Raw genomic sequence first — 12748 nt, 5'->3', positions numbered from 1 at the left:
GCACAATAAAGTTCTTTCCTGTTTGTATTGAATCATTGAAAACCAAACTAGTGGCTTTAAAGAAGACATGTTGTATAAGCACAAACACTAAACACTGGGTCCGTATGTGCTCCAACTATAGGGCTTTCATACAGCCTGTAAATACACTGAGGTTAATTCAAAGGCCACAGGATGATCCATTCATTCTTTTATACTGTTGTCTGACCTACAAAGAAACTAAAATGCTGGAAAAAGGACATTGTCCTCCCAAAACATGCGACAGTATCTCAGTGGTTCTCAACCTGGGGGTCGGGACATCCAAGGGGGTCACAAGATAATTTCCGGGGGTCGCCAGATGGTTGTGGAGAAAAAAATTAAATAATATATTGAAAATAAAATGGGTGTCACGAACAACAACCTGATTAATCTGGCGGATTGCAACTCAAAAAGGTTGAGAACCACTGCCCATAACTGATCAAGTTGTGTTTTTTCTGCTCATAATTGATCAAATTGGGAAAATTAGTCCATCACAGACAAACAGAACTGTGAGCAGGAAGACTTTGCAGCTGATTGACACAAAAGGTATAGTTGTCTATGAGCCAATCAAAGAGAAAAATAAGTTATGAATAGTATTTCATTATGCTTTTCATAGTATTTTAAATCAGACAGACTAGGCTCATTAGCTCAATCCAACAGCTGACCTCCTCCTCCGTGCCTTTAAACCCTTTTAACATTCAGAGCTGTCATTAAAGAGCAACTCCAAATGTTCGTGTCAACTCCTTGAGTCCACAGTAAAGTCTCTGTAATACAGCAGTCTACTTCAGTTAACAGGCTACATATCCTCTTTCTGAATATTGATAGAAAACAGATGTTGATGTCTTTTCTTTGACAGGACGTTATGTATCATACTCAGGGATTCGGTTTATGATGAATTATGGAATATATCAGGCCTGTCTTATGGTTGTCTCTGTACTTTAGCGCATGTATTCAGGCAGTTTATAAAAGCAAGAGTTTATTGCCTTTTAATAATAGTTTCTTGTGGAATGGTGTAGATTATACTAGCAACTTTCACCCTTCACTTTCTCTTATTACTCGGTATAGAGTGTCAAAATGCTGTGGAACAGTGCCAGGTGCTGTAAATCATTCAGGCATTTTTGATTGGCATGATTTTCCGCGATTGTTATCTCATTCGGCATCTACTGACGGTTCATTCCGGTAAACTCAAAGAGCTGTTGTGAAACAGCTTGGACTTATTCCATGCTCCTGCCTCAGAAAACTTATTTACTTTATCATGTTGCATTTTTGTCTGTTGAAATGCTAAAACTGCAATAGTTTATAATGTTGTCATTCCTGAAAAATAAATTTGCGGTTTGACCCAAATCAGTTTGTAATTCTAGATGTGGTTTTAATAAATCACAAATATGCCTGCTTTGTCACTTAGCATCTGTGTTTGTGGAAACCATGAGGACCTTGTTAACAACAGAACAACAGCTACGGAAAAGTGTGTTAATGCTTTGTTGTTTTTTGCTTTAGTGCTATCTTCCAAAATCTTTTGACATGAACTGTGCTGCTCTGTACAAACAAGAAGACAAGACTTGACAAGCATACTTATCAAGTCTACTAACTGGTTCTCTGACGCATATCCAGTAGCACACGAGGTGGTTGATAATTGGGTTTGTAAGTAATAAAACAGGCATCTATAGAGAATATCTGAGACTGAGAGTAGTCATTTTAAAATTGCCTAATATTTTCCATCTCCCTCATGTGCAATCATCAGTTTTCCAGCAGAAGGTTTTCAGTCTTTAATCTGGAATAATCACTGTGCTTAATGACTAATTATACTGTAGCAGATATTCAAACATGAGGGAAAATGTATATATTTAAAAAGGACTCCAACCTATTAAATAAGTACGTTACAATATTGGATGTGTGCCAATGGCTCAGTTGACATTCAATTAGTAACATTATAACATTGGGGCTTTCCTGAGTTACATGTTTTTCCCCCAAGAAATTCTCCTGAAAGATGCTACTCGTATGTTGTCCGTAAGTCTAGACTCATTCTACTTTTCAGTGCAGAACATTTATAGCTGTAGTAGAAATGTAGTAGACCAAAAGGACAAAACATAAATAACTGGGGCCTGCTGAACTCCTTAAGCCGTGCCACAGTTTTATCCTTCATGGAGCTACAATCACTGGAGGGATGACAATATGGCAACGGTGAACTCCCGAGTGTATTTCTCTTGTTGAAAGCTATTTGAATTGGGAGAAGGAACAAAAGTCCAGCTGAGAGGATTATTCCAAGGCGCAGAATACATTTAAATTTGATGTGGAAACCAGATTTGAAAACTAAGGAAACAAGAGAGACTTGAAGCTTTGTAGCCAAGTTGAATAATCCAACCGACGTGATCATTTCTCTGGAACTGAGCAGTATGAGTTTGAATCACTGTCTGGAAATCATAATATAAATGAATTACTCAGTTTTCCAGTCAAAGAAAATCAATCTTATTACACACTTTGGGGCAACAATGGGGAACAAGAAAATGAAAAACACAACAAATAAACAAACCAAATTCCAATGCAATTCATTGGAATGAATTGATGAGGACATTTGGGGAATACAAACAATGCTGCCAAGTACATGATGAGATGCATCATGACTATAAGTCTCATAGGGGGCTGAAGAAATGTTTCTTCACTGCGTAAAACCAGAGTTTCCCCTGAATTCCTGAGCAGAGGAGGACGGGAGCAGAGGAGAGTGGAGGGGGGGGGGGGAACACAACTAAATGCTTAGTACCACCAGAATTATTTGGAAAAATAACAAAGCAACAATTACAAATGCCCCACATCAATTATGTATAACTGTTGCAGCTGTAGAGTGGAAAGACTCACTCTCACTGTGTTCTGCTTCTTTTCCAGAGAAGCATTTCCTTTACAAGGTAGGTAAGGCCGACATCGTATACACAATAAATCAAGCCAATGTAATCACTGTTTCATGTACCCTCTTGTCACCTAAGAGAAGTTATAAACAAAGATTATTAATGTGCCCAGATCCTATGATAGTTAACACATTGGATCTGGCTATCATCTTGGATTTTTTCAGAGATGTCATATGATACTTAATCTCAGCAGCTGAAAAACATGTCTGAGTAAACTGCTCTAAATGTACTGTTTGATTGAACAGCGTAAAAACAATCAATCTTTAGTACATAACCTTTTCATAAATATTAAGGTTGTCAACATTAACGCGATAATAATTCGTTAACGCAATTTGTTTTAATGCTTCTAATTTCTTTAACGCATTAACACAACTTGCGATTTTTAGCTTGTAGCGGGCTCAGTTTTAGAGCTAGAGTGAAGATACTGGTATCATATGAAACTAGAAAAACCTATTGAATCCATTGGTACCAAACGGATCATACTAACTTGTCGCGACGGAGGCTAAATAACACTACAAACTTACGCCAAATTTTGGCAAGGAAAAACTGGCATGGCCATTTTCAAAGGGGTTCCTTGACCTCTGACCTCAAGATATGTGATTGAAAGTGGTTTCTATGGGTACCTACGAGTCTCTCCTTTACAGACATGCCCACTTAATTTAATCACATGCAGTTTGGGGCAAGTCATAGTCAAGTCAGCACACTGACACACTGACACACTGACAGCTGTTGTTGCCTGAAGGGCTTGAGTTTGCCATGCATATTTTCCCACACCCATGTTGATAAGAGTATTAAATACTTGAAAAATCTCCCTTTAAGGTGCATTTTGAACGGATAAAAAAAATAATTTGCGATTAATCGCGATTAACTATGGAACACCATGAGATGAATTGCGATTTAATATTATAATTGATTGACAGCCCTAATAAATATCTGTTCTGCCACTCCCTACTGCCAGATAAAGTGATTCAGCTTAAAGTAATTCATGAAAGCTCAAAACTCTGCTGCTTCCTAACAGCCGCTGTCAGGTATATTTTCCCCCAGGGGGTCTGTCTCACGAAGCAGGATTATGATGTTAGCTGGATAACTGCTGACTAACACCTGGAAGCCTCTCAAATCTGCAACATGGACTCAAATAAAAACCTCTTCTTGGTTATACTCGGCGCATTTGTCCAGCTAAGTCAGTAATCGTACTTTGTGTGACACAATCTCACAAAATTCTCTGGACACAGATGGGTTTAGGTTTTCAGCGGCAACAACGGTGGTTTGGAAAAATGATGATGACGAAACCAACACAAGAAAAGCAACAAAAACATTAAACCTAACAAAGATAAGCCATGCTATGGTCAATACTATGGGAGGTTGCTACACTGAAAAATGCAACGGCAGTGACCACCGCTTAACACTAAAGCTGTTGCCAAATTGGATCAAACAGCACACACCTTATCATTTCAATCCAACCCTTCTTTGGCTGTTAGTAAAGCAGTTATGTTGCAATCACAGGCAGTCGTGATTTAAATACAACTTCTGGAACAAAAACCCTCTCACATCTTATTGTGAGCCAAGCATATTTAGTGCTACAGCCTGTAAAACTACTATTTTGAAGCCTGAAAAATGCTGAATCCTTAGACAGAACCTACATGACAGTCTCCACATAAAACAAGCCATAAAGACAGTGAGAGAAGAATGTGCCTGCACTGTCAGTGAGACAGATTCAGTCCGAGTCAGCTGAGGCCCTGGTACGTCTCTTGTACTGCGACATATGCTCTCTCTGGTCCACTGATGCTGTTTCACAATATGATAAATGCCCCACGGATGAGTGTTGAACTGTACACAGTGGAATGCCATAGCCGAAGGAGGCCTGTTTCAAAATTCCTTAATGCGTTCCTCTCTTCTCCCTCTTGACCAGAAGACTTGAATTTCAATGCCTCTAAACATTTTTGGGAAATACTCTTATTTGCTTTCTTGCCAAGAGTTAGATGAGAATGTCGATGCCACTCTCACATTAGTCTGTTAAATATGACGCCAGCAGCTGATTAACTTAGATCAGCATAAAGACTGGAAACAGCTAGCCTGGCTCAGTCAAAGAGTAACAAAACTCACCTCAAAAGCTCATCAATTGACATGCTGCATTCAAGTAATATATAAAAGGAGTAGGGCTGACCCGAATGCGTCGAAGCTTCAACCGTTGCCACGGTAACCAACCTCCAAAATCGTAGAAAATGTAGAAAAATAGCCCAAATATCAATAGCCCAATATCCCAAAATAGCCCATGAAATCAGGAATAACCCCACAATGTTATTCATTATTAGTTATTCTCAGACAGATAACGCTGTTTGTTATGTGTAGATGTGCGTGTGTGTACAGTGTGGCGACAGTGGCGCTGTCCCGAAGCTTCAAATACCTTGCAATATTTCTCACCGGAGCTTCGAAGTCCAAAACATGCTATTCGGGACAGCCCTAACAAGAAGTAGTATAAATACAAGTCATGTTCAATGGAAGCCGGTGACATGAAGCTACAAACTGATGAACACGTTTTCAGCGCTCCAATGATACAGTGAAGCGTCAACCACGTATGTTTTTGTTTCAAATTGTTCCGTTTCTATCTACAGAAATGCCATTAGCCAGTTCCCAGTGCTATTTAACAACATAACTACGTCATGAATGTTTGAGCAACACTTCAACGGCGACTCGGCAACAATGTAACCTGCCACGCTGGCCGTTCTGCTGATTTTGTTGCTCGTAGTGTGAACATAGCATTGCAGGGCGTTATGTGCATTTCTTGGCTAAGAGCGGTGACTTCCTGGAGTCTCCAATAGTTGCCTGGCAACTACTCTAACCACACAGATGTGAGAGTGACATCGTTCATCTCTATGGCTTCGTCTGAAATCGCATACTATGCACTACATACTCAATAGGTGTACTATCGTTCAACATACTTTTGTGTGAATAAACAGTAGTATGTATCTGAGCAGTAATTTACGTCGTCAGTTCCTGAGCGCCTCTTTGCCAGATGTGTAATCATGGTAACCTTTGCCAACTTCATGTGACCAAAACAAAAGGTTTGGTAGAATCAATATCTGAATTAATTTTAAATATATATATTACGCCTAGCAAAGTGAAATATTTTACTTACAGTTAAATTACAATTAAAGCATTATTGATGTTACAGAGCTGTCTGTCAACATCTGCCATGAACGTTGTTGTCCCTACCGCATTGCATTGTGGGATAATTATGCTGCCGTAGTGTCCAGCGTTGCATACTGTAATATTTCACCAGAAATAGTATGCAATTCGCATACTATTGGTTTCATACTAAGGTTTTGGACATAGTAAAATATCTCACATACTGTTTGAGCGTACTTAATAGCATGTTGGTATGGAATTTCGGACCCAACCTAAGTCTCTTTTGCAAACTGGTAAAAACTGGACTGTCAAATGTGCAAAATTACCAAAAGGACAAAAAAATTATCCAAAACTAAATCCAGGGTGATGATCGCATTACCATATATTCACCCCATGAAGGAACTGCTCATGTGCATTTTAAGCTTTAGTCGTATACAAATTGACGCCCATCTAACGACTGCAGTTCTACAAAATGTTGTCCAAAAACAAAAGTAAAATGTGTGTCCCACGGCCTATTGGGGACTTCAAAACTGCTGTAGCACACCTATGTGTACAAGCAACAACTTTTACATACATATGCCATTGTCAAAAAAAACTATTTATAACAGTAACTAAATGTTCCGAGATGTGCAGATCCACTGATACTCTACAGAGCGCCTAATGAATGCCATAAGTCTATATTTTCCTTTGGCAACGGAGTCTTGCCAACTTAATCATGCTTGGTTCCCTTTGAACTACATCTCAGTCATGCCAAGGCACAATTGCGCTGGTATATGACTGTATTTTAAAAAAAATGCAGTACACAAAGTCAACATTCGTCTTATCAAGTTCAGGTCATTAATCTGAATCTTTGGCACAACAATAAAACTTCTCCACTAACCATAACAGGGCTGATGGTCAGTCATCAGCTCACACCGTGCAGGTGAACTGAAATGCATCCAGGACACGTTATCTGGGCTCTTAGCTGAAACACTTTTTCTTCTTTAAATAAACATTGTGGGAAACAACTGTGGCCGCAGCCAATAACCATAAACCAACATAATTATGTTAAGAATGTGTTTGAGATTTGAAGATCAAACAGGATGTCACTGTGCGCTTGAACCACGGCCAGCAGTTTGTCAAGTGATGCAGAGATGAAACCTCACAAAGTCTACATTTGGAGAGACTTCTCAGAGGAGATATTAAAACAATCTGGCATTTCTTAAGTTCCTCGATACACTTTCCCAGAAAAGGACATACAGAAATAGATTTGCTGTGAATCAAGATGATTGACAAAATGTTTGAAATTAGTTCCCTAAATAAGTCGCATGATTTTGTTTCCAAAGCAACAGTACACCCATCTCATCAGCCTGAATCACAATAAAGAGCATTACATTCCCGCAAAGTGGTGTTTGAGCATTTATCATCTGTGCATTATATAATAAAGATATCTTAAAGGAGCACCGTAAGAAGTGTCGGGGTGTTTAGTTTAATTTCATTAATAAAATTATTCAACTTTCAGCTTGTATCCATCACAAAGACAACAGACGTTTGTCAAAATTGTTGCTGTAAACTCTATCTATTCTATACCAAAATGAATGAATTGGCCTCAAGGGAGAAACACAGTGTATATTTTAATTGTTTTTTGACTGAACTACCTCTCTAAAGTCAGTAGTTACAAGTTTTTGCATTATGCCTGTGAGGTGGCCCCTTGAAATGAAGACAGATTAGGTTCTAACAACTTAATCCGCAGGAGTTTTGCTGCGAGGAGACGCTGTGTCCTCGGTGTCTGTGAACCGTCATAATTAAAGCCAGTGTCAGAGCATAATAGACCAGTCTGGAGGCTTGTGGATATTTAGATTGCAATGATCCCTTAAGTTCACAAAGAATGATGAAGAGGCAAATCCACCCATGGCTCCCCAGAAATCCCTTCATTCCATTAGATACATTATTATATAACAAATTTAAAAGAGTCATGGAGTTTTGCAATATCTGTAATGATCCCAACTGCAGCCTTTTTAGGGAAGCAGAACTCATATAAGAGAGTAGATTCATTGAAAATAATAACTAAATCACATGCGTGGTAAAAAAGAACACTTTTTAGAGCCTATTCATTTTTGTTTTAAAGCTCAAGTGACAAGATTTTGTGATGTTTCACTTATCTTTCCATGCTTCATGAGGCAAAACTGTACCCAAGTGTCGCACAAAGTAGCCTACAAATGAGTTTCCATTTCAACCAAGCATATTTAAACAACATTATTGCTCTGAATAATAAATGACAAGTCTAATTTTACATCACTTTACATGGGCACACAAAACACACTGGACTGCAGCTTGATCATTTCACACTATTATGCAATATATTGTGCAATATATCCTTGATACAATATACACCTCAAGTGCAACTACCTTTGTTTACATTTTATTTATTACATCTATACCCTACCTATTTTACAAGTTGCAATTACCTCTGTTTACATTACATCTATTTTTATATTTTATACTTCTAGTGTAACAGTTCTGTTTATATTTATTTATTACATCTACTTTACCTGTTTTATTTGCTTTATAACTGTGTGTGTGTTTTACCTGTTATATGTTTTATCTGTCTTGTCAAGTATTTGTTTTTTTTGTTATTTTTACAATATATCAGGTAAACTGTGACTTTTCAAACCTCTGTTAATAAAAATAAAAAATCTTTAATTGATCATTTTTTTTGTGTTGACTAGTTTTAAAAGTGCTGAAATAAATACAACAAATTTTATTGTTACTGTTTTATTTAGCTGCAACTACTGATTATTTTCATTATCCATGAATCTGCTGGTATTCTATTTATGTAATCCTTGTCAGAAGGACAAAAAACTCAATTTTAACATCATCCATTCATCCTGCATGAATAATAAGTGTGTACCTGTAACACGTTGTAACTTCTCCAGTGGACTTCACACAGGGGTATGTTGTTGTAGAGATGTTATTCTCAGAGCACTCTTCACTGTGAAAAGAAAAAAACTAAAGTTTAGCGTTTAATGCACACAAGGAGTCCTTTTAGTGTTATTTTTGGTTGTTACTTGTATGTCCTCCTCCAATTACCCGTCCGTTGCATCCTCTTCTTGGTAGGACCACAGCAAACCTCCGGAGAAGTACATGCAGGAGACGGCGAGCAGAAGAGGACTCCTGTGCTGTTTTAGTATCATCTCAGTGAAGTCCACCTGGGTGCTGCTGACAGTATAATCCACACTAGTACTGATTACTACCTCCTCCTTCACTGCTACAACTTCAGGGAGTGAAGTGGTGCAGCACAACGACACAGACCCTCCCACTCCCACTCACTCACTTTTTTCTCCCCGGTGAAACTTTTAAAAAGTTGACAGGAACAGAGAGCACTAACATCTACCCATCATTCAACCACACACAAGCACCTGCGCACGCACGCACACATACACACGCGACGCTGCTGTGCGTCATGACGTCTGCATCTTTGCTACCACCGCGTGGCTGTTCCGGAAATAACTGCTCAATAATAATAAGTCAATTAATTAATTAAATAATTACATAAATGCAAAATCTGCTCCATCATAATAGTTCATGATCAATTAGAAAAAAATAATGTATTTATATTCATATATAATATTTAGTTTCTGTGTTTCAGTTAAATGGAAATCTGACACTGAAGTGGGTGCTCATAAAACCAACAGATTAGATAGATAGATAGATAGATAGATAGATAGATGGATAGATGGATAGATGGATAGATGGATAGATGGATAGATAGATAGATAGATAGATAGATAGATAGTAACTTTATTGATCCCGAGGGAAATTCAAGTTTCCAGCATCACAGTTCCATAGTGCAAAACATGTTAGTAAAAAGGCAGTAAAAAAGTTAGTAATACAAAGTACAAAAAAAATATACCAGATATAAAAATACAAGGAGATGAAGAAAACTGTTAAAACTGAATATAGTGCAGGGTAACAGCTGTGATACAGGACTATTAAAAAGTGAATATAGTGCAGAAGAGACTGTTAAAAATTAGTATAGTGCAGGGTAACTCCAGTAGCTTAGTCTATGAAAGTGCACTGTGTGCATTATTATCTGTCCTGCAGACCGTCCTCCTTTGTCCTTTGACCTCCACCTTGTCCCCATCGATCTGTACTGGTCGTGGGGTGGTCTAGACTTCCTGAAATCTATGACCATCTCTTTGGTTTTTGCGGTGTTGAGCTGCAGGTGGTTGGAGTGACACCAGGCAACAAAGTCCCCCACCAGGCTCCTGTACTCCTCCTCCTGATCACCATCATAAAACCAACACATTAAAATGCATTATAAATAGGAGCACAAATACATCTCAAGTAATTCATTTATTGTACCTCTATTAGAAGCATACATTATTCACGAATTGATTTAACAAGATTTCATAAAATATTAAAAAGGGGCACGCCACACATAAAATTCTGAGAAATACTCAGCATGCGAAAACAGTAGCTTGATTTCTTCTGTGGCAATGGAAGGAGCTTTCCAACATAAAACAAACAACAACAAAAAACAGATTATGCCAGGGTTAATAGAAGACTACTGAGTTGTGGTATGAAAAGTATAGGATCCATGTTTTAGGAGCTTGATAGTCAGCGTAGCTCGGCCTCTGTTGCTTCAATTTTGACCTATTAAAAAATAGAAAAAGTCTTCCATAAATCCCTCAAATCTTATGGAAATAAGATACCAAATCACTGGAGTATCCCACTAAGACTTTAGTTAGATTTACTGAATCAAATCTGATGCATTTGAAATACATAAACTTCACAAAATATTTAAAAATACTTATGAAAGCATCCCTTAATCAATGATGTTTTCAGCTTGTGACGTCTGAAGAGACACAAATATGCAGGATTTATCTCAGCTAAACAAACACAGCATGAACTGTTTACTAGTTAAGCATAACATCAACAAGGAGAACCCATTAATCAAACGAGAAAGTGTTGGATTTACTAACATTTACTCAGACCAATGCTTTAAATCCTCTGTCATAAACCAGAGGGCATCTTTTCTGTAGTTTCTATATGAGCAAAGCAGATTCATGTCTCTATTTACTGCATCAAAGCTCTGAGGATTTATGGAGCAAAATATCAACGATGTCATCACAAACAAAGCAGAGCAGCATGTTGAAAGAGAAAACCAGAGTTTGTGAATTAATTGAGCATCTAGAATAAAATATCGACTGCAGGATTGCATCACATAAAGGGTATATTTATAGCCTGGGGCCCAGAGGCACAAAATGTACCTCATTATATCATGTCTAAACATTTGTAGTCTTAAAACTTAAGAATCAAACCAAAACCTCTAAAGAGCCTGTACAATTCACAGAATAACGGAGTATGTTGCCAGATTATGAATTATGAGCTGCCCATTGACATTTTGCTCTCATTGCTACATGATGGTATAATAATGTAAAAGCAGGGAATGAAATTAGCACCTGCCAAATACAGGTCAAAATCTCAGGTCACCTGCCACCATGGCAAAAAAATATAATTTTTAAAGAGTAATTCCTAAATTAAAAATAGTCAGAGATTAAGGCTATATATCATATTTCTACTGTCTGGTACCACTGTCTCAGTGTTTACAATTCTAAAGCATCTACATAGATTTCAGAAGAAAAAACTGAGTGGCCAGTAGAAATGTTCCTGCCACAGTGGCAGGTGAGGAAAAAAACATAATTTCAGACACAGATCAACAGATCAATATCATGAATCAAAGCAATTCTAAATTTGAGTCCAAAAGTGGTGGAAGAAGTATTAAGTAAAAGTACCAATAATACAGTGTAAAAAAATAACTCAATTACAAGTAAAACCAGTAGTGTTACAGTAAAATGTACATACAACTATCACAAGTTTAAAAAAAAAAAAATTGTTATGCAGACAGATCAGACCCTGTCAGTATTATATAATAATAATTATCTGTTATTGGATTATTAGAACTGATACATCAGCATGTGAGCAGCACAAATGTTGACTGTGTTTTCATGTTTAATGTAGTTGTATAATTTATTGATGCATCATATTCTATATACTCATTATGGGTTTTTAAAATCTTAATCTGCAATTAGTAGCATATCTTGTCAGATAAAGGTAGTGAAGTTAAAAGTACAATATTTCCCTCTGAAACACAAGTAGAAGTATGAAGTAGCTTTACTCCAATAAAAGTGCGTCAGAATTGCACTTAAGCATGTACTCAGAACTAATATAAATAGGTACTTTCCACCACTGGATTCCAATCAGTATAACATGAAGCATGTCAACGGAGCCACGTACAGTATATCAGCAAGAGCTATGTTTTAACTTTCTTGCTGTATAAACCCAAACTCACCTCGCTATCTTCATTCTTAGGGTCAAGTGATTTAGAGTTGTGTCACACTATGCTGTTGACTTTCGTTCTAAATGACCTTGACCTCTGTGTGACCTCTACCAGCAGGCCCGATCTAAGCACAAAACACTGTTCACTGGCATCTGCAGAACCTAGAGTTCTTCAGTTTCCTGAGGAATGCAGTGTGGCATTACAGGGGAGTTGGATAGCGGAGCTACTGAGGAGCCTGTAAAGGATATCCCAGTGAAACAAGAGGCCTGTGGTGTCACTTACAGCCCCTATGGTTAGCTTCTCAATCTGTGAGGTCAGTCAGGTATGATTTAACTTTATTCAGAATGTGTCATTAGTCAGAATGTCTACTCAGGTGAAACGTAAT

At 37.7% G+C, this 12748-nt stretch overlaps 1 protein-coding gene across 2 annotated transcripts in view; it reads right to left on the bottom strand.

Annotated features, from left to right (window-relative positions):
• ccbe1 (collagen and calcium binding EGF domains 1) overlaps positions 1–9503 on the bottom strand; it is a 40847-nt gene extending 31344 nt beyond the window's left edge. For both annotated transcript variants that reach the window (XM_074618251.1, XM_074618252.1), the window contains exons 1-2: positions 9111–9503; positions 8932–9012 (exon numbers count right to left, since the gene is read on the bottom strand). In XM_074618251.1, the coding sequence (XP_074474352.1) occupies positions 8932–9012; positions 9111–9214 (185 nt within the window). In that variant the 5' untranslated portion in view covers positions 9215–9503. The remainder of the gene's footprint in view (positions 1–8931; positions 9013–9110) is intronic.
• Between the last annotated feature and the right edge of the window lie 3245 nt (positions 9504–12748).

The sequence above is a fragment of the Sebastes fasciatus genome, chromosome 19, assembly GCF_043250625.1.
Source record: "Sebastes fasciatus isolate fSebFas1 chromosome 19, fSebFas1.pri, whole genome shotgun sequence".
NCBI lineage: Eukaryota > Metazoa > Chordata > Actinopteri > Perciformes > Sebastidae > Sebastes > Sebastes fasciatus.
This window is presented reverse-complemented; position numbering and strand designations above follow the sequence as displayed.